This window comes from Apodemus sylvaticus, chromosome 17, assembly GCF_947179515.1.
Source record: "Apodemus sylvaticus chromosome 17, mApoSyl1.1, whole genome shotgun sequence".
NCBI lineage: Eukaryota > Metazoa > Chordata > Mammalia > Rodentia > Muridae > Apodemus > Apodemus sylvaticus.
The window spans coordinates 23,599,526-23,626,426 of record NC_067488.1 but is presented as its reverse complement, the minus strand read 5'-3'; the positions used below and the strand labels follow the sequence as shown (position 1 = coordinate 23,626,426).

General features: G+C 43.7%; 1 protein-coding gene across 1 annotated transcript in view; it reads right to left on the bottom strand.

Annotated features, from left to right (window-relative positions):
• Deptor (DEP domain containing MTOR interacting protein) overlaps nucleotides 1–26,901 on the bottom strand; it is a 151,599-nt gene that overhangs the window by 55,239 nt on the left and 69,459 nt on the right. Inside the window, exon 4 of the mRNA XM_052160713.1 lies at nucleotides 23,403–23,581. Within this exon, the coding sequence (XP_052016673.1) occupies nucleotides 23,403–23,581 (179 nt within the window). The remainder of the gene's footprint in view (nucleotides 1–23,402; nucleotides 23,582–26,901) is intronic.

The following is a 26,901-nucleotide window of genomic DNA, read 5'->3' as shown; positions in this document are numbered from 1 at the left end:
ATGGCCAACCAATATCTGGCCCAACCTGAGACCCATGTCATGGAAGAGAGCCCACCCTGACACTATTAATGATATTCTGCTGAACTTGCAGACAGGAACCTAGCATAACTGCCATCAGAGAGGCTTCACCTAGCACCTGATTGGAGACAGATGCAGAGACCCACAGCCAAACATTAGGCAGAGCTCAGGGAATCCAGTGGAACAGAGGAAGAAGGACTGAAAGAGCCAGAGAGGTCAAGGACACCACGAGAAAACCTTCAGAATCAACTAACCTGGGCCATAGGGGTTACAGGGACTGAACCACCAACTAGAGAGCATGTAGGCCTTTTGCACATATGTAACATTATTTGCCACTTTAAAGAATTATTATTATTGGGGCTGGAGGGATGGCTCAGCAGTCAAGAGCACTGACTGCTCTTTCGAAGGTCCTGAGTTCAAATCCCAGCAACCACATGGTGGTTCACAACCATCCATAATGAAATCTGACTCCCTCTTCTGGTGGGTCTGAAGACAGCTACAGTGTACTTAGATATAATAAATAAATAAATCTTTAAAAAAATTATTATTATTGCATTTATTTATTTACTTGTGTATGGAGGAAAGAAATGTGTATGAAGCATGGTGTTTGTGGAGGTCAGAGGACAAATTGTGGAAGTCAGTTCTCATTTTCTACCAAGTAGGAGTTGGGGACTAAACTCAAGTCACCAATCTCGGTGGGCTGCCAGTGAGCACCAGGACCCAGCTGCCTCTGCCCAAGCACTGAGATTACTAGAGCTACCATGCCAGGCTTTTAGAACTGGGTTGTGGGGATTGAACCCAGGTCCTCCTGATTATACAGCAAATATTTTTATCAACTGAGCTATCTCGCCAGCTTCAAATTGTATGTTTTAAGTCGATAGATTATACAGTATATGAACTATAGTTCAATAAAGTTATTAAAAAAACAAACAAAACAAAACAAAACAACAACAAAAAAAAAAAAACAAAGGGCTCAGTGGCTAAGAGCACTGAATGCTTTTCCGAAGGTCCCGAGTTAAAATCCCAGCACCCACATGGTGGCTCACAACCATTCGTAATGAGATCTGATGCCCTCTTCTGGTGTGTCTGAAGACAGCCACAGTGTACTCACATATAATAAATAAATAAATCTTAAAAGTTATCCTTTGACCTCCTTACACGAACCATGACACATACACCCCTCCATGACATCCCCTGAACACTGACAAATAAGTAAGTAGAGAAACAAATGTAATAAAGACCTAGAGCCACCGCACTTAAAAAAGAATAATTTAATAAAAGCCTGAATGTCTATGACCGCCACTGATAGCTCATTTGTAGGAAAAATAGAAAAACTTTAAAAATATTTATTAGTAGGAAATTTCTTACTTAGGAATGTGAGATGCAAAATTTGATAAACCACAAAGAAAAATGATATAACCCACTAACCTCTTTTCTCTACAGCATTAACTGGCTCATAGCTTCCTCTGACTGTATTTATCCTTTACATTATTAATACGCAATTTCTCTATTAACTATTGTTATCATTGGCAGCAGCACTGTTTTGAAGTGCTGCGATTGATCATAGGGCATCATATGTATGAAGGATATACTCTACCACTGAGTATATGCTCAGTCCTTTGTACATTTTCAATTGCACGATAGGGTCTTATTAGGTTGTCCAGGCTGACCTCGAACTCCTATCCTGGACTTGTAGTCTAGACAACACCTAAACTTGGAACCTTTCTGTTACCGACCGCGTGGGGGTCTGCCGTGGGGGAACCAGGGCTTCTTGGTCCAGGAAGACACAGGTCCGGCGGAAACATGACAAACTGACATGACCACAGAGGTGGTTTAAAATCTGAGTATATTTCTCGGGTATCTCTCAAAGTCCAGTCAAGTTAACACCTCGAATTAAGCATCATATACATTTGTAAAAGACTAGCTAGGCTTTCTCGGGCAATACAGGGTGTTTACCCCAAGTCCAGGGCCCATGCGGCCAAACTGCTTCTTCATCTTGGTCTTGATGTCGTGCTGGCCTGGGAGCTGAAGAAGGATGGTTCTCGTGCTTAGCCTCCTGGAGAAAATGGCGACATTGTAGAACTTGAGAAGCTGTCTTGCTTGCGCTGTCTTTTAAGAGTCCTTTTGCCTAGCCTGCCGGTTGCATTCTTCTCTGTGCCATGCTTGGGGCCATCATAGGCCCTGGGCGATCAGCTAGCAGTCTCTAGCCTGGTAAAGCTAACTGGCTGCAGCTTGATGAATTAGTTAACTCATTTCTCCTCTGAGTGTCTCTCTCTTAGGTAGAGAGAATCTATTGCCTCTCTATAAATCAAAAGTATCTACTGTCTCTCTGTCTGCCTCTCTGACATTCTCTCTCTCTCTCTCTCTCTCTCTCTCTCTCTCTCTCTGTTAGTAAGTATAAACTGTATCCTGAATCCCTGAATCACACCTGGTTAAGCTAGGAAAAGTTGTTTTCCTTAAGGGCTCCCTGCGTGAGGCCTGTAACACAAAAGGCCAATTCCTCATAAAGCTTCCCTTGCTACTCAGGTGGGCCTGAGACAGCCTGTCAGCAAGCAAAATCAAGAGTCAACAGGCAGAACTAGATTAACTTGTGGGGGGGCGGTAGCTAGGGACCAACTCAAATGTAAATTCTTTCTACCTTGCCCAATACTCATCTGTAAGTAGGGACCTCATAAGATTTTTCAGATGTAAATATCTTTAGTCTGGGCTATTGTTTGGAAACTATCTGCCCTGAAAGGTAGTAGACTAGAACCTGTGACTGGAATTTCTGGAATACCTTTTTTACCATAATAACATAAGTGGTTGAAGCAAAGCAGACTTTTTTGTTATAAGATGGATTCTAACATATCTATATTTGCTTGGTTAGGCCATGTCTCAGTTATAAGAAAATAGGAAAGTTTAAGAAATTGCTAAGTGAGATTTATCTGCTTCTAAATATACGGGGAGGTCCATTATTCCCAGGAGACATTTTTTTCTTTCGCCTCTGTTTGTAAAATATCATGTTTACAGACCTTCACGGGGCCACCCTGGCGCCTTTCTCCTTCACCCTTCCAAATTACTAGAAATTCAGGCCTGTGCCGACAGGCCCAATTCCTGATCATAGTAATGTTAGCAATTCATACAGAGGATGAATATGAAATGGGCACTGAAATGAAAAAATAATTTACTAGTGCCAAATCCAGTGCCACTTTGGAAAAGACATTGCTTTTTCTATGACACATATTTCTTCATCAGAATTCAAAATGTAAGAACCCTATTAAGAGAATACCATGGACAATGTTTTAACCCAATAACTCTTATGGGAGCTTCACAATCTTAAAATGCTGATAAACTATTTGGTCAAAAGAATAATGTTGGCCATAGAGACAAAATCACTGGGTTAAGGATGTGGCTCAGTGGCAGAGGATTTCCTAGCACACACAAGGCTGAAATAAATCAGAGGCACCGCCAAAAACCAAAACGAAACACACGCACACCAAAAAATACAAGCACACTGAATTCCCTGGCAGTTCTGCATGCTCTCAGATTCGTCTGATGCTAACACAGCACAATGTAGACTGAGAAACAAACCAAGTAACTTTTCACATGAGTGTCTAAAAACCTGGCTTCTGCGTGCATGGCCGCATCTCTTTGCATAAATCTGTAAAACATAAGTTATTTTGTGTGATCTTGTTCTCAGTTTGCTGATTAAAAAAAAAAAAAAAACCCCATGGTAACACTCACAACAGTATTTTGAACTATGACCTGCATATATACTAATACCTACTGCCCACTGCTTTCCCTTGGCACTGCAAATTATATGAAACATTAGCCATGCTTTGATCACAACCAGAGAGCCGTCTCAATATAACAGATTCCACAATAGGTAGTAATAGCACTGTTTGGAATTCTTTGCTCCAGGCTTGACGTGACATTTGTCATCCTGGGCACAGCAGCTCCGATGACCTAGAAGACACCTCTGCCTGCAGAATGATACAGCAGACCACTATTTAGCCAATGGGAGTAGAGCTTACTTGCTGTAGGTGAGTCATGAGATCCTCATAATCCCTGGACGCCTTCCTGAGATTTTAGGCACTATTCCTTCCTGTTCATATATGTGTAATCTCAAAAATACTAAAGAATAGTAGCAGATAGAAATTCAATGGGGATGGGACCCTGCAGTGGTATAACTGTCCGTGGGTCACTAAGGCTCCTGTAACCCTAACAAGTTCATTTATTTCACCAAGGTAGGCATAATAAGTTCTTTCTTAGATTTTGGTGTTCCCTATTTGAAATAAACAGCTATTTCTCTTCCATCTCCCCAGGGATGTCTAGCAATAGTGTAACAGAAGTATTTTTCAGTATGATTCAGAGGTAGAACATTTGCCTTGCACTGACAAAGATCCGAGGCCATAGCTCAGTAGTAGAGCGTTTGCCACACATGTGTTTGGTCCTGGTATAATATCTGGCCCTAAGAAAGCTTCAAACCAATAAAAATATCTAATGTTGGGCTGGAGAAATGCTCAGCAGTTAAGAGCACTAACTGCTCTTCCAGAGGTCCTCAGTTCAATTCCCAGCAACCACATGGTAGCTCACAACTATCTGTAATAGGATTCGATGCCCTCTTTGGGTGTGTCTGAAGGCAGTGACAGTGTTCTTATATACAGAAAATAAATAAATCTTAAAACAAAACAAAAACTCTTCTAAAAAAAAAAAAAGAATATATCGCTGGGCAGTGGTGGTGCATGACTTTAATCCCAGCACTTGGGAGGCAGAGGCAGGTGGATTTCTGAGTTTGAGGCTAGCTTGGTCTACAGAGTGAGTTCCAGGACAGCCAGGGCTACACAGAGAAACCCTGTGTTGGAAAAAACAAAACAAAACAAAAAAAAAAAAAACCAAAAAAACAAAAAACAAACAAAAGAATATATCTAGTGTCAACTTATAGACAGATATGATAACAAATATCTACAGATCCCAGTACTTGGAGGTAGCTGAATTTTAGTAAGTTTGAGGCCAATTTGGTTTAAAAAGCAAGTTTCAGATCAGCCAGGGAGATGGGATATAGAAACAGCCTGATTTTAAGCAAAACTAAGAAGTACAACTTTCACCACCTATATTGTTGCTAAGACTCCATTTTGCCTTGAAAAGCATTTTTTTCTTTCTCATTAAATGTTTAAAGACATAAAGACGGAGTTTCTGTGGTGGCGTTTGAATATGCTTGGCCCTTAGGGGTGGCACTATTCAGAGGTGGGCCTTGTTGGAGGGAGTGTCATTGTGTGATGGGCTTTGAGACCCTCCTTGTAGCTGCTTATAAGACAGACTTCTGTTTGCCTTTGGAACAAGTTGTAGAACTCTCAGCTCCTCTTCCAGAGCCATGCCCGCCTGAATGGCGCCATACTTCTTGCCATGATGACAATAGACTGAACCTCAGAACCAATACACCAGCCCCAATTAAATTATTTTTATATAAATTTCTTTTATAAGAGTTGCCTTTATGGTGTCTGTTCATAGCAATGAAACCCTAACTAAGATAGTTTTGTATGTTTGTTTTGTGATTGTAGTTCTAAACATAGCGCCTGTGACTATACCTTCAAAAGCTAAATGAGTCAAGTTCAGGGCCAGCCTGAGCTACATGGCAAGACCTTGTCTCTAACAGCCCAAGAGAAACCCAAAAAAGAAAGACCCGACGGAGTCCAGCTAGACAGTCACGTGATGGCATAAGAGGCACACATTTATTCCACAGAGGAGCCCCTGTTAAGTGCCAAGCCCCGCCCCAGAGAGCTACATCCGCTCTGTGCGCTGTGATGGGCAGATGGTCCCATCTGCTCACTGCGAAGCTCACCAGTTCCACAGTCTGCTAAAAGAGACATCATTGCTTATAAAAACAATCTGGAACCTCACTGAAAGGCTTCGGTGTTAAGTAACTCTTAGAAAAATAAGACACACTCTGCAAGGCGGAACACGGGTTTCACACCATGTGCGGTGGTGAGGTTACTGTGTGATTATAGGTGCAGCTGCGGGCACAGATATGCATTTTGTGGGTGCACGGGGAAGACTGAGGTGAACGTTTGAGTGGTCTTCGTTACAGCCAACGGTTTTTCTTGAGATAGGATCTCTTCATCGGACCGGACACTTGCTGATTCAGCTAGGCTGGGTCCTTTTTCTTTACCCACCCAGTGCGGGGATGGCACTCACACCTGCCTTTTGACATGGCGCAAGAGGAAGACACGGGACAAGGTTATGGAGTTACTTCTCTCTCCTTCTATCTTTACACGCTTTCTGGGGATTGAACTCCAGAACACAGGCACGTGGGTAGGACAAAGCCATCCCCGCCTCACCCCATGGCCCTAATCTAGCCTTTTGTGTTTATTCATTTATTTTTTTGCATTTAGGGATATCATATTCTAGTACAGCCTTAATCTTTTCAGAGGAAAGGCTGTCTCCTTCACTTTATTTATTTATTTATTTATTTATTTATTTATTTATTTATGTTTGCTGGTTTGTTTGTTTTTTCAAGACAAGGTTTCTCTGTGTAGCCCTGGCTGTTCTGGAACTCACTTTGTAGACCAGGTTGGCCTCGAGCTCAGAAATCCGCCTGCCTCTGCCTCCCAAGTGCTGGGATTACAGGCGTGCGCCACCACTGCCCGGCCTTCACTTCATTTATAACAGAAGCTTCTCTTACCATGGATTGTGTGCTGGAACTCAAAGACACGGAAGAAGAAGCCATCTGGGAGGAACTGGTCCTGAGCAAATCAGTGTATGACAGGGGTTTTTGATCACATAACTTAAACTTTCGTCATTCAGAGATTGAAGGTGATTTACCTCTGGTTTCCACCAGCAGCAGCTTTTAACATGGTGGGGGGAGTGTGTTTGTTTTTAGGACAGAGTTTTAATTAGTCCAGGCTTCCCAGGAACTTGCTATGTAGCTGAGGGTAACCTTCTTGCAGTAAGGGCACCAGCTGTATGTATGTATGTATGTATGTATGTATGCATGCATGTATGTATGCATGCATGTATGCATGTATGTATGTATGTATGTTTGCTTGTTGACTAAGTTTATTTACTTTATATCCTGCTCACTGCCTGTCCTTCCACAATCCTTCCCCTGGGCACGGGTTTCAGAGTTAGACAATCGACTTCCCCTCCCAGCTCTGCCACATTCATAGCCTGAGTGTGTGGTTTGGGCAGCTCACTAACCCCTCTCTCGTCTTGGTTGGTTATTGTGCAGTTTCCATGTGAGGAACAAATGGGTAATTCACGTCAGAGATCTGGCATGTTCCTGACCTGGAGCCCCTGAGGGGTTCTTTGTCTTAAACTTTTAAAGACTGATACTAGCCTTGGCTCACTTCCCTCCCCGACTGTAGGTTACCTTTCACCCACTAAGGAGCAGGAACTTAAACCAGATATCTAGATCCAGTGTACAGATAACCACAATGAAGACACCTCAGTCTCTTAATCCACAGGCGAGCATGAAATAAGGGAGTGTGAAGACACGGTAAAATTTAAAATATAACTACGTTAAGGAAGCCAAAAGTTTCCTTTATAGCCATCTGTTACATAACAGCTAAATGTGAAAGTTTATATTCTAAAGAAAGAAAAGCGAATTGTTTTGACACTTTAACATGGCATTTCTCCATAGCGAATCCAAACATCATTTGCCAGAGCTGGGCAAGATAATTCCAGCAATTCCTGTAATTCCAGCAACTGCAGCTGGGGGACCTGGAGTTCAAGGTCATTTCCACTTATGGATTCCAAGACTAGCCTGGGTTATAATAGACTCGACCTCAAAACAGATCGCTTTGTTCTAAGTGCTTGTTCCTTTGTCTGGTTTTCTGTGTTGCTGAGGAACTGGCCCAGGGACCATAGGCACGCTGGACAAGGTAAGCATTTATCACTGACCTACTTCCTCAGCCATTTCATAAGTTTATTTTGGGGATGTGGTTTAAAGATGTTTTTCCTGTCACAAACAAGTAATCCTTCTGCCTCGGCCTCCTGAATAGCTGGATTGAAAGTGTCCACTAAGCCTGACACAAACTTGATGTTTCTATCACACAGAAGAGCATACTGGATGATGTGGAAAGAACCAGGCTAGAAAGGAATAAAGGAGAATAAAGCATCACGTGGCTCTGAAGCTAAGGGTCTGAGGCATTTGCTCCTGAGAAGTACTCATTTCTCCCATACATCCATTTGTCTGTTAGTCTATTTCTTTATATAAATAAGGTCTCACATAGCCAAGTCTGGCGTTGAACTAACCCTCTGGCCTCCACCCTACCAACTGCTGAGCTTACAGGCCCACAGGCCTGCAGTGGGCAGGACTATCCTCTCCAAAGGGGTGAGGGAGGGTATGAGACAAGAAAGTGCTCAAAGCTCACATACATTTTCTTTCCTTCTGGTCTGGTTGTGGGTCTTTGTATCTGTCTTCATCTGTTGCAGGAGGAAACCTCTCTGACCACAGACATTTTTCTAATTGTGATCTTATCAATAGTTGTCCCTGATAGATGATTTTTTTTTTCCTTTTCCCTTTGAAGTTGTGGGAGTTGAATCTAGGGCTTCCAGCATGGCGGGCCAATGCTATACAACTGAGCTACCTCTAGCCCCAAACCAAACAATTTCCACTGTCCCAATATGTAATTTCTAAGACCCGCTTGTGTCTTCTTTGCTTTGGTGAAATTCCCAAGGCCTGTGGATTGGTTGGACACTGGGTTCTTTTCTTTGTATTTGAGTAGTCACCTAAGCCTTTGCTGTTGCTTGGGAGTTCTAGGGCCCAAACTCAGGGCTCTGGACACATGAGTCAAGTACAGAGTCATATCCTCGGTTTGCTCTGGTATTAAATGGGATATTAAACAGGAAAAGCAGACATGGTCGGGAAGGTGGAGCCGTGTGAAGATGGCAGCTCTAGTCATCCAGGATGCTTGCAGAAACACTAATCTACTGGTTAAGGACCAGTCTCTTATTCACTATGTACCATAACTGTTCAGAAGGTAGGGATGTTCTGTCTGATCTATCAAAATACTGCTGATGATACAGATGTTGTCTTTTCTGGTTGGATAATGAGGCTGCACGTCCCCCTCAGAAATTAGTAAAATGAGCCAGGTATGGTGGTGCCTGCCTTTAATCCCAGCATTTGGGAGGAAGAGACAGGTGGATCTCTGGGAGGTCAGGGTCAGCCTGGTTTACAAGGAGAGTTCCAGGCTATTACACAGAGAAGAAAAAAAAAACCTGGGGGGGGGGGGAGAGAGAGAGAGAGAGAGAGAGAGAGAGAGAGAGAGAGAGAGAGAGAGAGAGATTAGTAAGATAATGTCAGCAGACAAAGGAATGAAGGAAGCTGATTATCTAAAGGGGCACTGGCTTCTATCTTACCCACCCACAGGTGACTTAAAGACAAATTAAACAGCAGCATCTTGAGCAGTCCAAGTTCAGCTGACCACGTGACTGTAAGCCACCTATGGAGCAGGGAAGAGGATGGTCACTTTTATTTGTCCCTGAATGTTCCTTGGAAAAGAGTAACAATACATCATACCTGTAACCCTAGCACGGAAGAGGCTGAGAAAGAAGAGGCTGACTTGGGTGCACAATGAGTGTCTACCTCAAAGCAAGCAAACAGACCAAGTCCAGGGAGGGATTTGCAATGTTTTGTTTCAAACCAAGCACATGATCAGTGTTGGCACATGGTGACAGGGCCCAGACTTTAGCACACCCGACTCTGAGATGGGAGTGTTAAGGGCGGGGGAACTGCCGCCAGTCTAGCCAGCCATTTGATGCTCTTACTAAGTGTTACTAGGAAATGCTCTCATGCCTGAGTTGATTGCATATTCTGGTATGTTCATGTTCTGTGCTTTGGTGTTCTTGGAAACCAATCACAATCAGGTCAGTCAGAACTGCTTTGTATAGTTATAAGCTTGGACCCAAACCAACTGCCTGGTAGTACTTGCTGCATTTGTATATGATAAGCTGCCTGGAGGACAGACCCCCAACGTAAGAGAGACACCTGCACCAATATAAGAAGCCACTTGGAGTATGGTTTGCATCTTAAATGGGAGTCGATTAGAGTTTCAAGTTCCCAGAACCTCCCTGGGAACTGACATCCTACTTGGCAGAAAGAGACATATATGTGGGTAACTGACATAATGGTTGGCAAGTTAAGGCATGAATATTAGGCAAGTTCCCTGCCACAGTGGAACATGCCAACCAATAGGAACAGGATAAATATACAACAAAGGCATGTTCCTAAGGAAGGCCTCTTTCCCTAAATCGTGGTGGAGTAACTTGGCACAGACGTTTATGATTTCAGGCTTAAAAGTTCTGTAGGATTCTGGCTCCTGGTTACAATCAGCTCCTGAGTCTGGCTTGCGGCACTGATTGATCAGTTCTTGGGCAAATCCTCAATAAACTACCCCTGTCTGACTGAGATCCTTCTCTGTGTGGTTTGTGGGGCAACTACTGGACCCCCAACAGAAGTACCACTCAGGCTGTAAAACTGCACACAGCACCACCTGCCAAAATAAAACAAAGGCCTAATCCATCAAAGTCCATATAGTTTTGGGAAAGTCTCTAAAAGGACTAATCTAGCTTCTCAACTTCTGTAGTTCCACTTCTGGCTAAATAAATGTTCTTGTTAACTTAAGTATGTCAACCCAGGATATGGTCTTGTGCTTATAAGCTCACCCCAAGAGTTGCACTGCTATACTGGGATCATTGTAGTTGCCAGTTAATAAAGACTTTCTATTGGCTTAAAATCATGTCCGAGCAGTCTTTTCGGGTGACTATGCCACAAATATATTGTATACTTTTTAGAGTTGTCAAGATTAAAAAAAAACCCAAACATTAATTAAGAAAACATGAATTGCCGGGCGGTGGTGGCACACTCCTGTAATCCCAGCACTCTGGGAGGCAGAGGCAGGCGGATTTTTTAATTTGAGGCCAGCCTGGTCTACAGAGTGAGTTCCAGAACAGCCAGGGCTATACAGAGAAACCCTGCCTTGGGAGAAAAAAAAAAAGGAAAAAAAAAGAAAGAAAGAAAACATGAATTAATAAGGAGTTAGGACAGAAGACTTTTTTGCAGTTTTGACAAGGTCTCAAAGGGCTGGCCTGGAACTCACTGTATAGCCTGGGCTGGTCTCACACATGCGATCCTCTTGTCTTATTCTCCCCAGGGTTGAAACCGCAGGTGTGAATCACAGCAAACGGCTCAGAAAGGCGTTTCTGGCATTGTTTGTATTGTTTGTGAGACATAGTTCAGGCAGGCTGGCCTAGAACAAGGCAGGAGAGGCTCTGGAACTTTGGATCCTCCTCCACTCACACCCAAGTAAAAGACAATCTGAGATGTACTTCAGTCCGTAACCACCCACTTCATGTCATCCTAAGAGGAGGCAGTTGAAGGACCATTTCCCAAACAACATAAGTCCTTGATGCAGGCAGATAAGCAATTGTTTTTAGTTCTGACTCCTCCGAAGGATGGTGCTAGGTACTTGGGATACAAGCTTTCCAAGGGCAATAATCACAGTGAGTCACAAGCTAAAATAATTACTTCCTCAGCCCTGACGCTACAAAGAGGATGTGAAAGCAGGAAATTGATTTTAGGGCACAGAATCCTATTAGCTGGTATCAGAAGAACAAAACAACACTTGAAGGCTCCAAGCTAGGATACACTTATAATTGTTTAGTTGGCAGAAGCGAAGAGAAGACAGGGGTGAGAAGAGGAAAAAGGATTCAAAGTAACTTTAGATAATAGGTGAGAAATCAAAATGTAACACTTCATTGTAAAGCTTTCCTGCTACAAGAAATGTCAGGTTAAAAAAAAAAAAAAAACCAAACAGCGGGAACAGCGAGCTCATTTGTTGCTGTGATAAACTTGGACAAAAGCAACTTAAGGAAGGGTTCAGTTTATTTTAGCTCACAGTGCAAGGGAACAAGCCTTCATGATGAAAAAATCAGGTCAGCAGGAGCTCAGAGCAGCTGGTTATATCACACCCACAGTCGGGAAGGAAGGAAGAGCTGGAGGAACACGGTGCCTTGGCTCCTTTTCTTCTGCAGTCCAGGATGCCAGCAATGGTGACACCCATAGTGGGTGGCTCTTCTTACCTCAGTTAATCCCCACACAATAGCCCACAGGCATGTCCAGGACTGTCTCCCAGGAGACTGTAGATCTTGATATCTGATTAAGCATCTCAAGGTGTCAGGTAGGTCGAGTTCTACCCCAAGAGACCGGAAGGGTGATTGAGATTTTGCAAAGATCATGCAGTATAAGATATTAAGATCAGAACTGGGTGAGGGTAAAGATACAAGAACCCTTCCCTGGAGCCGGGCAGTGGTGGCGCACACCTTTAATCCCAGCATTTGGGATTAAATGCAAAATACACTGTCTCGAAAAACCAAAAAAAGAAAGAAAGAAAGAAAGAAAGAAAGAAAGAAAGAAAGAAAGAAAGAAAGAAAGAAAGAAAGAAAGAAAGAAAGAAAGAAAGAAAGAAAGAAAGAAAGAAAAGACCCCTCCCCTGAAAGGCGTAGCTGCTGCTGATAATGATGATGACAGAGACAATCAGCAGTCACTTACTGATATTTTGTACCAAGATAGCATCATGTTGTTCTCCATTATCAGCCCAGGGAGTCCCGTGCTTTTCTGGGATTGGGAGTACAGCTGAATGGCTGCATGTACAAATTCCAAGGTTTGACCCTTAGTACAGCAAAACGAGGGGAGAGAAAGAAACTGAGAAATAATGAGAAGAGGAGAGGGACGGGAGGGGAGGGGAGAAGAGAGGATGAGGGGGAGGGAAAGGAGAGGGGAAGGGGAGGGGAGAGAGGGAGAAGGGAAAGGGATGGGAGGGGAGGGAAGGGAAGGGAAGGGAATCTGACTGCATCTGGAATTAACTAAAACCTAAACTTCCAGGTACAACTATGAGGGATTTTGGTTGACGGAAGATTCACCTGAAGTCTGGGCCTATGGTTTCAGGGTATATAAAGAACATGGAAGAAGGAAGCTCTTTGTGCTTGCCTGCATGCGCGCACGCTTGCTGGCAAATTCACCCCTCCTCAGGGCTTAGAGCCTGCTTCTTAGGGAGTCTGGCATACAACGAAGATCAGCCGAAGCAAGCAGTGTCATGAACCAAACAACTATTGGATTCTTTAACTGTCATAAATCAGCCATGGTTGGAACAGCTGGACCACAACCACTCTATTAAATCGTGTGGTGTGTATGTGTGTGTGTGTGTGTGTGTGTTCTATCAGTTCTTTTTCTCTAGAGAACCCTGACTAATGCTGGCTTAGGATCCAGAGCCAGAGAGGCTCCTGGGAGACTTTCTAGAGGATGCATGTGAGGCATAGCATGACAACAAGGATGAGATGTCACGAAGGCAATTACAAGAGCCCAGGCAGCTGAGATCACTGAAAGCAAGAAGCCACAGCCAAAGCCTCAATCAGCCTTGAAGCTGACCCAGGAACCTATTATTCAATCAGCAAAAGGGACTCACTCTTGCATTTGTTTTCTTTTACACAAGATCTTAAATAACCCATCTCTGTACTGGACCTTTCTACAGGGTTCAACCTGGCTTTGAACTCCCATCCCTCCTGCCTCTGCCTCCCTGGTGCTAGAATTATTGGCATACACTGCCATGCCTGCCTCTGATGCACTCTTTGAAATGGAGTTTTCCCACTGCCCGCTTTCTACATTCCCCAAATTTGAATGGTTCAGCCAAGCTCATGCCTTTCTGTAATGGGAAGTTCACATTGAAGAAGATGGAGGTAGAATGTTCTATAATCCATACTTTGAGTTTTTCCTGTATTCTTTGAATCAACCTGCAATGTAGTACACATCTTCCACTACAGACCATTACATAAACCTGCCAAATACTTATACTACCAGAGAAAAATCAAACTAAGTACCCAGCAGAAGGCTTCTAAGATACAGTCCTCCCTCGGTATCCATAGGACAGAGTCCAAGACCCCCAAATATCAAACATCCATAGATATTCAAGTCTGTTATATAAAACAGCCCAGTGTTTGCACATAACCAGTACATATTCTCCTATAAATTTCATCTCACCTCTAGTTCACTTATAATACAGAACACAATGCAAATGTGATACAGTTGCTATTGTATTGTCTTGGAAACAATGACAAGAAATCCAGTACAGGTTGAGTACTGATACAATTGTATTTGCCAAAGGTCCTCTACATGTAGTTAGTCAAGTCCCCAAATGCAGAACCTGCAGATGCTGGGACCAATACACATCCAGGGTACAAAGACTAGGTGCTTAGATTTCAGGAATTCTCAGGCTCTAATAAAAGGTTCATGGCAAATATTCAGAGCCAGACTTGATGGCTCATGCCTGCAATTCCCAATGTTTAACAGGCAGACACAGGCGGACTGTTGCGAGTCTAAGAGCAGTCTTGGTTGTGTGGTGGGTTCCAGGCTAGCGTACAATACAATGTGAAGAAGTGTATGTGTGGCTAAACTTTGGAGTAAACAGGGGATGAAGAGTGACCATCTCTCAGGAGGACCTGAGGTAGGGGTAGACAGGCACCTATGATTACTAGTTAAATGCAGTCTGGCTCTGTAGCAACACGTGACACACACCTGGCAGATAGCACACTGATGTCCAGAAAGAGAAATAAAACGATAACATTCCACGAAAGAAAACCTTTTTCATTCAGAACCATGTTCTCATTTGGAAGACTGCACCAAATTAGTGTCTCTCTCTCCCTTTATGCTTTGAAGATGTTAAAACTTGGTGCAGCTACAGGTCCATTTTCCTTTATCCAAAACCCACCACTACGCTGTGTGCAGATGTCTTTGCCCATGACATTACCACCCCTACTTTTCACATTGCAGTGGGACCCTGACTGTCCAATTTTCTTCTGGATTCAGTTATAATAAAGTAGAAAATAGAGCTAAAGCATGGACCATCTGGAAACCTCTAACCCAAGACACCTTGCTTATTTTTATTTTTTAAGACAGGGTACTGTGTATCTTTGACTGGCAGCAAACTCACTATGTGGCTGAAAATGACGTGAACCTCTCATCCTCCTGCCTCATTACCTCTAGAAGTCTGGGATTAAACATGTACCACCACATCTGGTTCCCAGGGTGCTAGGGATCAAAACCAAACTTTGTACAGGCTAGAGAAACACTCTATCAGTTGAGATATATCCCGATCCAAATTCCTGGAAATTCTAAGTAGAGAAAGCAACAATTATACTACACGATGCCCTCAGCCGGGCAGTGGTGCTGCACACCTTTAATCCCAGCACTTGGGAGGCAGAGGCAGGCGGATTTCTGAGTTTGAGGCCAGCCTGGTCTACAGCGTGAGTTCCAGGACAGCTAGGACACAGAGAAACCCTGTCTCGAAAAACTGAAAAAGAAAATTATGGCCTCAGAGAGGATTACAATAAAGCATAAAGAATAAACAGAAGAAGGAGGAGGAAGAGAAAGAGGAGGAGGAGGAAGAAGAACAAGGAGTTAGAGGGGAAGATCAAGAAGAAATCAAGCAAATGATCTCAATAAAAATGTTCTCCAAAAAGAAAATAATTCTATAGGTGGCTTTTATTACAGTACCAGCCTCTAATCCTAACCACTTGAAGACTAAGGCAGGACTACAGCAAGTTCTAGGCTGGCTAGGCCACCAATCGAGCTCAAAGCCAGAGTAGGCATGGAGGGCTGTGGACGTGGTAGAGCATTTTCCTAGGATGCACAAGGCCGTAGGTTCAGCCTTCAGGAGCATAAATAAAAGAAAAACAAAAATAGCTCAAATACATATGAAAAGCCACTTTGTAGCTTACTATGAGGTGTTAGATCAGTTATAGTAATAAACAAGTAACAGAAATTGGTAAGGGTTTGGAATTAAAGGAGTCCTCATTACTATCGATGGAATGCCAACTAGTACAGCTCCCCGGGTATAGAGTGTGGAGCGGTGGATACATGTGGGGGCTGAACGACTTTCCCAGAGGTTACCTAAGACCATTGGAAAACACAGATATTTACAGTATGATTTCTAACAGTAACAAAATTACTGTTATAAAGTAGCAGCAAAGATAATTTTATGATTGGGGTTCACCACAACATGAGGAACTGTATTAAAAGGTCACAGGGTTAGGGAGGTTGAGAGCTACTGGTATAGAGGTCCCTCAAAATCCTAAAACCAGATTTACCATGACTCAGCTGTCTTTGGTAAAATGAAATCAGCACATAAAAGATACACGGCCACACCCATGGTTATTATGGACTATTTGGACTAGCTAGTGTAGGTGCCTATTTAAAGAAGAATGAAGAAGATGTAGTTTATCTATACAATAGAGTATTTATTATTCAGGCACAAAGAAGGACGAAGGGGCTTGGGCAGTGGCTCAACCGGTAAAATCAGGTAAGTAAGTAAGTACCTTAAAGGAAATGTACTAGTTTTATATCAACGTGACAGAAGGTAGAGTCATCTCAGAAGAAGCCTCAATTGTAGGCGTTCCAGTAGGGCCTTTTCATAATTAGTGATTGATATGGGAGGGCACAGCCCGTTGTGGGGAGTGGTCTTCAGTGCTGTAAGAAAGCAGGCTGGGCGAGCTGCGGGAGACAGGCAGCAAGCCCTCCTCCATCATCTCCCTCCATCATCTCTGCATCAGTACCTGTCTCCAGGTTCCTCTTGGGCTCCTGTCCTGACTTACTTTGGTGATTGAACCCTGATGTGGAAATATAAGCTGAAAAAACCGTTTCCTTCCCAAGCTGCTTTTGGTGCTAGTGCTTACCACAGCGATAGAAAGCCTAAATAAGCCTAAATAAGCCAGGGAAGGAGGGCCAAACAAGGACAGCCTGGCCTCTCAAAAAGCCAGCTTCCCTTTGACTGTACTTCTTGTCAGGCTGTTGTGATCCAATCTCCCAGCCTGTAAGCCTAGTTTTGTCAAAAACATAAAAAATAAAATAAAATAAATAAATAAATGAATAAATAAATAAATAAAATTGTGCTACAGAACTTTAGAACAATCTTCTTACCCCTGCTCCCTCATGTCTGTCTAGCCTTATCTGATATCTGACCAAGGTCCTCACTCCTCAACCTTCATATTTATGTGTGTTAGAAATTAAACCCAGCATATCATGAATACTAGATACTCTCTACTCTCTCACTGATCAATATCCTCAGCTCTCATTCCCCATCAATGATACATTCAGAAATATTCTCTCCCTCCCTCCTTCCCTCCCTCCCTGTCTTTCTGTCTGTCTGTCTTTCCATGTCTTTAGCCTGCCCTTAATGAGAAAACAAAACAGTTCTATTTATTTATTTGTTTGTTTGTTTGGTTGGTTGGTTGGTTTTTTTGAGACAGGGTTTCTCTGTGTAGCCTTGGCTGTTCTGGAACTTACTCTGTAGACCAGGCTGGCCCTGAACCCAGAAATCTGCCTGCCTCTGCCTCCCAAGTGCTGGGATTAAAGGCGTGCACCACCACCGCCAACAAAACAGTTCAATGATGAGATGACAAACCAGACTAAAATAAAGTGGCGTGGGACAGGAAAGGAGCCCAGACACATGTGTGCATACCTGCACACAAACACAGTCCAGCCCCAATGGCTGAGAAGGAAGAGATTTTCATAAGCACAATTATGGACCATGTTTGCAGTCAAACATATCTTGGATTTCTTGTGACCTTTGTATTAATAAAAATTCCTTTGACTATTTTTAAAATTTACATTTTTTATCTTTGTAATCTATAAACCTATACAGCAAACCTCAAAAGAACCACCTGAAAAACTGTATTGATGAAAGTGAGGCATTTTAGATAAAAATAGGAATAGAACATTTAATCCTTAAAGCTTTTAAGCAACATAACTTCAAAAGCCACCAAAATCATACATTAGGGTTTTGTTTTTACACACACACACACACACACACACACACACACACATATATATATGTAAATATGTATAGATTATAAGTGTGTGTGCTCACCTCATAATCATATGGAAGTCATAGGACATTGACTTTTTCCCCCTGAGATGGGGTTTCATGTTTCCAGGCTGGCCCCAAACTATGTGTAGTCTAGGATGACCTCGCACCTTTTCTTCCCCCCTCCCCCACACCCGGAAGTGCTTGTGAGCTCACACTGTGTGCACACTGGACAAGTACACTGCCAACTGAGTGACATTCACACACTTTTGCTCCATCTGACCTTTTGTCAGAGGGGATTTCATGAAGAATTTAAGAAGGCTAGAAAGAAAATTATTTTTCTTTAACCCTCCTCTCCCCTTCTTTCTTTATATACTTTTAAAAAACCGTTTACTTAATTTGGTTCAGTTGTTTTCAACCTTAGGCTGACCTCGACCAGTGACCGTGATCACTAGGATGAGGCCACCCCACCACCACCACCATCTGTACCTGGCATCTTTCTTGACTCAAGAAAAAGACTCTTCCCTTAAGATGGTATACACATAGCTTCCTTAGGGAAGCTGGGAGGATTTATTAGAAAGATGAGTGTATTTCAAGGTCTAATATAATTACAGACTTAAAAGGAACAGCCAGAAGGCTTTATAAAGTGTTGATATTGCTAAAGTGCTCTGGCCGAAGCGGAAGAGGAGGAAATGATATGTGCAGACACAGCTGCGGCAGGAACCTGATTACCCAGGGTCATCTGCTGCAAGTGGGAGTGGCTAGCCCAGGACTATCTGGCTTCCATCTCTCTCCACTTACAGTGAAGATAACCAGTTGACCGCTGAGGCAGCTGGAGAAATATTTAATGTTAGGAAACTGTGTCTACCCTACTTGCAAACGCTATGCAAAACCTCCAAGGTGGTAAGTGTTGGAGAAAAAGGTAGATTTTATGGGCTAACAATTTTTTTTTTTAAATAAGTTGCATCATCTGCCAGGTCACATCAGCTGCTGTCACACAGTCAACACAGTTCAGATTTTATGAGCTAACAATGCTTTTTTCTTAGCTTAAAGGGGCTAACAATGAGCATCAGGTCCTCCTTAGTGGGTAAGAGGTAGTGAAAGGGTTAGCTTCAGAAACTTTGGAAAGGTCATAGAACTCTAGCCCCTCCCAGAAGGGAGAGGCGAAACTACATTCCTCAGAACACAGGGTGGTCCCTGCAGTTAGGAAAGGCCCAGAGTCAGTTGGCCACCTACCCCTATCAACCAATTAGTTTAAAGGTAACACTATTCTGTCAATAACATTTTGCCTAATGGCGGCTGCCCGAGAACTATATAAAAGGCCCATGCAGCCCGGACAGAGTGCATGTAGTTCTGTCTCCAAGTGCAGGGTGGGCCCAGCAAGATGGATAATAATAAAAATCCTCTTGCTTTTTGCACCATCTAAGAGTTTAGATTATAGGCATGTGCCTAGTTTTTGTAGTGTAGACCATCAATCTTTGGGTGCCAATCATTCTAGGCAAGTACTGCACCAAGGGAGCTGTATCCGCAGCTTAAATAAGTACCTTTCTTAGGCACAGTGCTGAGAGTCGCTATGGCCTATCTTGTAGGCAACCATGCAAAACATCATAAAAGACTTTCAACCTCAGAATGTTTTAATGTTAAATTTCCATACTTATATCAGTGCCGCAGATCTACTATAAAAATGACAACGTGTGTATTTTTGAGACCACACCTCACTCTGAGGACAAGCTGGTCGAAACTGACTAGGCAGGCCCCAGATGTCCTCCAACTTTCTGCTTCAATTACCATCTCCTCACCCAGGACTGATATTTGACAGGTATCTCCCTGAGTTTAATAAGCTCTCTCTCTCTCTCTCTCTCTCTCTCTCTCTCTCTCACACACACACACACACACACACACACACAAACACAGTAAAATGGCCGAGGAAAGATCACTTTGACTCCGACTTGATTCCAAGTCCAAGACTTAGGCCAAAGGAAAAGCACCCTGTCCTTGGTCTGACTCAGAGCTCCTGACTTGGAAGTTCCTGCCCCGGTGACTCAGCATTAATGGCCTTGCAGGGCTTGCTAGCATACCCTACTTTCCCACTAAGCTCACTGGATGTGCTCCAAAAGCCCTATCAAAGCCTTCCCCTCTATCAGCCCTCTGCTGCCTCTCCTTCCGTCAAAAGCAGCCACCATTCTGTTCTTACCAATAAATCTCTTGTGTAAGGCGTGTTGCAAGGTGTGACATTGTGGTATTCCTTGGCTCTAGACTGCCAAGATGCCCTTGCAGCAGAAAACCACAATAGGAGTGAAGTGTATACATATGAGCTACCTAATATAATTAAAACCTATAAAATATTTATCCCAGTACTTAGCATATTGTAAATACAACAGTATTAGAAAGTAAGAAAGAGGCCGGGAGGTGGGCACACAACTTGGGAGGCAGAGGCAGGTGGATTTCTGAGTTCGAGGCCAGCCTGGTCTACAGAGTGAGTTCCAGGACAGCCAGGGCTATACAGAGAAACCCTGTCTCGAAAAAAACAAACACACACAAAAAAAAGAAAGTAAGAAAGAGGTGAACCTGGAGGTTCAGGCCTATTATCGTAGCTACTTGGGAGGCGGGGTCAGGAAGACCGTAAATACACTGTCTATCTGAATTGAGAGTTCAAGGTCAGCCAAGGTAACCTGGTAAAACCCTAGGGCTGAAAATTCAGGCGTGGTGGTGTTTGCGGGACTGCAGTGAATCTGAGGCCAGCCTAGACTATAAAGTGAGTTTTGGCCAGCTTTGCCAAGAGTAAAATTCTTCAAAGGTCTTACACACACACTCACACACACACACACACACACACAAACACACACACTGTGTCTATAACGTCCAGACATTATAGACATTTATATTTACTTACGTAAGGTGTAGCACTTACCCAAGGTGCCTTTATTCAAAAAAAAAAAAAGAGAGAATAAATGAACTACAAAAATATGAGCATATATCTAAGAACATATACACATTGGTAGAAGTATGTACAAATGCCTGCAGAGACACACATGCCCATAAACATGACTGCCAGCTAATTACTCATCTAATAACTCCTGCCTATCGTTTACCATTCCTAGACAAAGGATTTCCTGAGCGGGCCTGATGTCCATACTGACTATAGTTTCAACCTAGTTACCCGATTTAATTCAGAGACCTTGCAGTGGAAGCCCAAGGGCTGACTTGCTTTAATGTTTAACCTCTGGAATTAGCTAATGGCTACACCATTCAGAATGCCAATGAGGACTCTAACTGTGGTGATTATGCTTTCCTAAGTCCAAGTTTAGAGACCTGCCAATGTTGGTAATGAGCTTGAAACTCTAGACTCTACATATAGACTCTTTAGTCCTTCTACAGTTAGGGGGAACCTTCGGTCTGCATTCAGATTCTCCATTAGCAATGCCTTGATATTATCTTCCACCGTTCACCTTTAGGGAGGTTACAGCATTGTAAAACCACAAGGTAATTGAGGTACAATTACTCATGCCTTGGAAATAATTTGGAAACGACTCCTGGCATCTGTTTTCTTTTCTCATGCACAGAATGAGGCAGGAGACTGTAGTGTAAGAAACTGGTTTTCTCATAAAACTTGGGATCAGCTGACTTTTCTTTCCGGAACAAAATGATGGGAGAGTCAAACCAAAAAAAAAAAAAAAAACTGCCTTTGCTCGCTGGGGGAAACGGTAGCCACTCTTACTCACTCGAGTCATGCTTGCTGGCAGTAATGCCCATCTGGCTGTTTTCACCTTTGAGGCTTCTCAAGTACCACTTACCTAAAGTCATGGACAACAGATCTTATGAACAAATCTGTTTATTCCTATTTTTGAATTATTTTAATGTTTTTTTTAACTTTTTATTGGTTCTTTGTGAATTTCAAATCATACACTCCAATCTCACTCATCTCCCCATCCCTTCATATCTGCCCTTCACCCTTGCAACCTCCCCTCAAAAATAAAAAAAACAAAAAAAACACCAAAGCTGTAGTGGGTCCCGCAGTGCACCTTTTGCCCACACAACTTTATTTGCAAATATTCATTGCAACGAGTCATTGGTGGAGATCTCTGGCTCCCGCTACACTATCAATTCTGGATCCTCACTGAGACTCCTTTCAGATACCCTGCTGTTGCCCTGTGTGGTGGAGATCACGTAGCTTTGGATCTGCAGGACTGGCTCCTTCCAGGGTTGTCGAAGCTCATAGATGGGGTAGATGCTGGGATGGGCCAACTTGCAGTTCTGGATCTGGGCTGGGGTGGTGGCTGAGCTGGTTGGTCAGCCCGCCAGCTCTCCTGTGTCCATACCACCAGGGTAAGCCCTATGCTGCCCAAGTGAGGTGCAAGACCAGCATCCTGAGTGCTGCAGCCAGTGTGGGACAGGGCCAGCTCTCACACCTGGCCTGCTCTCCCACACTCACACCCCCAGGGCCGGCTCATCTGCACCCCCCGATACCAGGGTCAACTGTGTTACCCAGGCACTCATGGTACAGGGCCAGTTCTCGGGAGTGCTGCAGCCTGTGAGGGGCAGGGCCAGCTCTGCACAACCCTTGGACATTAACACGATCCCAGGTGGCAGCCCAGAGCAGGGACGCCCTCATGGCCTTTGGTGGTAATAGGATTGACATCAACACCGACGCCTGCTGCTTGCATGGCTACAGACTCAGACCTTGTGCTCAGAAGCACCAGGGGCTGGGCCGTTGCCATGGCCTCAGGTGGCTGGGCAGGCTACTCACACGAGGCTATTCTCTGTCCTCATGTCTCTAGGTCTGGTTTTCTTCATGATGCTCAAGCTGTTTTGCATCTTTCTCTCTCTCATCTTTCCACCCAATACTTGCATATGGTCATGGGCCGCACCTCGGACAGACCTCTCTTAATGTTTGTTTTTGAAAGTTTCTCATAGCTCACTCAAGGTGGCTCTGAGTGATCGAGAACTTCAATCTTCCTGCCTTTGCATTCAGAGTGACCATATGAATTGCGAGGGCCAGTTGTACTTGGAATTGTGATATGATACCATATCTAAGCAGAGCTTTTGCTAGCTCTCTAAGAATCTTTCTTCCCTGGCTGGGGAGATGGCTCAGCAGTTAAGAGCACTGTCTGCTCTTTCAGAGGATCCAGGTTCAACTCCCTGCATCCATGTGGCAATTCACAGCTCCATCAGTAGCCCCAGTCCCAGGTGATCTGACACCCTCTTCTGGCCTCTGTGGGCACTAGGCACTCACATAATGTAGACACACAGGTCGCTAAACCACCCATAGACAGAAAATTAAAAATAAAGAAGACTTTGCCTTTCCTCTTTAGTGTCTGCTGACATATCTGCAAAACAACACATCTCTTTAAACTGATCTCAAATGAACTGGCAAGGCAAGAAACACGAAGACTTGAACTTGACTCTCAACAGAGAAACAAGTCGTGCGCGCACGCTGTCCAGAGATACATCGACTTAGGGGGTCAGGAATGAGGAGTGAGTGTGTGTCCCTACAAGCCACAGGTTGGGAGCCTGTTTGTCACCGTAGCGCACTCTGACTGGCACACTCACCGTGCTGTATGATGCCGTGGTCCATGAGTCGGTGGCTAAGCTGCTCCGCCTCTTTCCTTGTTGTGGCTTCACCTTCCTGGACCAGCCAGTCCAGGAATTCAGATGCCATGAAGGTTCGCTCATACTTCACGCCCTCCTCTTCCCTGGGCTGGAGGAGTGTAGTTTCAGGGCTCATCAGTCTGGGGGGATGGGGGAAAAGAAGGGAAGGAAAGTAAGTATACACAGAAGGAAAAGGGCTCATTTGAAATCCAACTCCATACACTTCCGGTAAACATATCATAGGCTTCTGGGAAGCACATCATACACTTCTAGGAAGCACATTATAAGCTTCCAGGAAGTGTCACAGAAGAGCTGTCAGACAGACAGACAGACAGACGGATGGAGAGATGGACAGACAGACGTAGCTGCTGGATGCTGCTACAAACATTAGTTCCAAGAGAGGGTCTGTGTTAGAAGTAAGCAAGATGCCTTTTCTCCTTGTAATTAGACAAAAACCGGAAACACAGACTACAAGGTTGCATTCAAGCTATTCATCTTGAAAAGTTGGCAGCATTGGGGATCTAATCAGTGGTATGATGCTTACCATGGGCCTGGTGCCTCACACCGACTCCCACACCCCAAGGAATAAAAAAGAAAAACAATGGGGCTAGAGAGACGGCTCAGCCGTTAAGAGTACTGACTGCTCTCCCAGAGGTCCTAAGTTCAAATCCCAGCAACCACATGGTGGCTCACAACTATCTGTAATGGGATCTGATGCCCTCTTCTGGTGTGTCTGAAGACAGCTACAGTGTATAAATAAGTAAGTAAGTAAATAAATATTTTTTTTTTAAAGGAAAAGGAAAGAAAGCAGAGTACTTAGGATTTTTACAATACACTGTCTTACTTAATTGGCTTATAATATTTTCCAACCCTATTTCCTAGACTCCTGTGTTAAAATAACTGTAGGATGGCTGTATGTGTCATCACCCCCAATTTACACATTCATTCTGTAGATGGGATGGCACCTGGAGACAGGGAGCTTGGAAGTCATTAGCTTTCCAGACTAAAGCCCTTATGGTGAGATCAGAAGAGGGATGAAAAAGAGCCAGGACGGTGCCTCAGAAGATAGAGGCCCTGGTCATGGAAGCCCGATGACCTTGACTCCGGGAACACAGGTGAGAGTGGAAGGAGAGAACCACAGAGCTGTCCTCTGTGACGTGCCTGTGTCCACCTCTCATTCACACACCATCCACACACACCAACAAATAAATAGCAATGTCTGAAATATTTGAAAAGAAGACACAAGAAGATCTTGCCTCTTCCCTCATGGCTGTCTCCAAGCGAAGACGTAAGAAGACAACCATCTATGCGCACACAAGAAGCGAGCCCTCACTGAACCGACTGGCATCTTGATCCTGACTTGAGAAACAAGTGTTTCTTTTTTATTTTTTATTTTTTTAGATTTATTTATTTTACGTATGTGAGTACACTGTCAGACACACCAGAAGAGGGGCATCGGATTCCATTACAGATGGTTGTGAGCCACCATGTGGTTGCTGGGATTTGACCTCAGGACCTCTGGAAGAGCAGTCAGTGTTCTGAACCACTGAGCCATCTCTCCAGCCCCAAAACAAGTGTTTCTTGTCTAAGACATCCAGGACACTATAGAGGGCTAACGATAGCATCTACCTTTCCCTGGGTGTGCCATCTAGAAATCACCATGTCAGAAGCAGGTGCAGGCTGAGGAGAACCAGGGTAGGAAGCAATTCTCAGACACCGCCAGCAGAAACCCTCTGTTTGCCTCACCAGCAACCACACGAAGGAGCCCACGAGAAATAGCAGACGAACACCCATGTGACCCACAGAAGTAGGAGAAACAGTACACCAGAGCTGTTCGAACTACCAAGTTCTTCTAGTTTTTCAATATCAGACCAGTGAAACACACTGTTATTAATGGAGAATAGAAAAAAAAATGTGTGAGAGCACTGAGAGAAAGATGAAATGGTATCGCTCAGCCCTAGGAACAAAAACGACATCAACAAAAGCCCTGGAGAGAGAGATCTGGGAGCCTGTGCTAGGGCTGAGCCTCCAGCAGAAGGATGCACCCACACGACAAATAAGGACCCCCACCATTTCTCCGCTTAGGAAGACCCTCATGGTATTTTGAATGAAAACAGAAGAAACATTAGTCTCCTCAGTTTTCACATTTTAGGTATCATTTCCTGTCAGAACTCTCAGGTCCTTAATAAATCCGGATACGGTACCTCTTCTAGAACCACTCCAGTAGCATCTGCTTACATAATAGCTAACATTTAGAGGTCATAGCCCCATCTGAGCTGTTTAGAGGTGTGTCCTTACATAACAGGCTTACAAAAACAAACCAAAACAAAAACCAAAAAACCAACCCCAAACCCAACAAATCATTTTCATGAATTTTTGGTTACATTGCATCCAAGTGTGTACTGAAAATGATGTCCTTGGGTTGGAGCGATGGCTCAGCGGTTAAGAACACTGACTGCTCTTCCAGAGGCCCTGAGTACAATTCCCAGCAAGCACGTGATGACTCACAAATATCTGTAATGGGATCTAATGCCCTCTTCTGGTGTGTCTGAAAAGAGTGACAGTGTACTCATATACATAAAATGAATAAAATCTGGTTTGTTTTGGTTTTGTGTGTATGTGTGTGTGTGATGAGGGGACAATTTATTGCAGCTTATGTGATTGGAGCTTGCACTAATGGATGTACAACAAGGCTTTTTTATAATAAAAGACAATTCGAAATAAATATGTATTAAAACACTATGTCAAACAGCAATGAATAACTGACATTTATAAATTTTAAGAAAATCAAAATCATTTAGGTTAATAATTTTCATTTCCCCCACAAAACAAACAGCTCTCTTTAAGCAGGAGGAAGAGAGTCAGGCAGAAATAAAGTCACGCCCAAGGCACAGTCATGAGATTATTCTCAGTGAGGAACTCTTTACCAAGATTAAGACGGAAAAGTATCTGAGGAGAACTATGTTACTGAATCGTCTAGAACCTGGGAGAGCATTTAGCTGGGGGGTTGGGGGAGGAGAAGAAAGATGTCCTTACAAAGCCGGGCGTGGTGGTACACGCCTTTCCTCACCATTCTCAGGAAGCTGGGAACCGGCTCTTTCATTCAGAGCCAGCCTGGGCAACACAGTGAGACATTACCTTAACAAGTTTGTCTTTTAAAAAGCAAGTAAACAAACAAACAAACAAAAACGGTCTCCATAGGTTGACGAGATGACTCACTGAGTGAAGGTACTTCCCTCCAAGCCTGATGCCCTGAGTTCTGTCCCTAGGGATGATATGGCGGAAGGACAGACCTACTGTTAAAAAAACTGTCCCCTGAACGCCAGGTGTGCTGTGTCCTCTGAATGCCAGGTGTGCTGTGGCACACACACACACACACACACACACACACACACACAAAGTGAATAAATAATGTAATTAGAATGGTTTTTAAACAGCCTCTCTATTTCTGGTCCAGGCT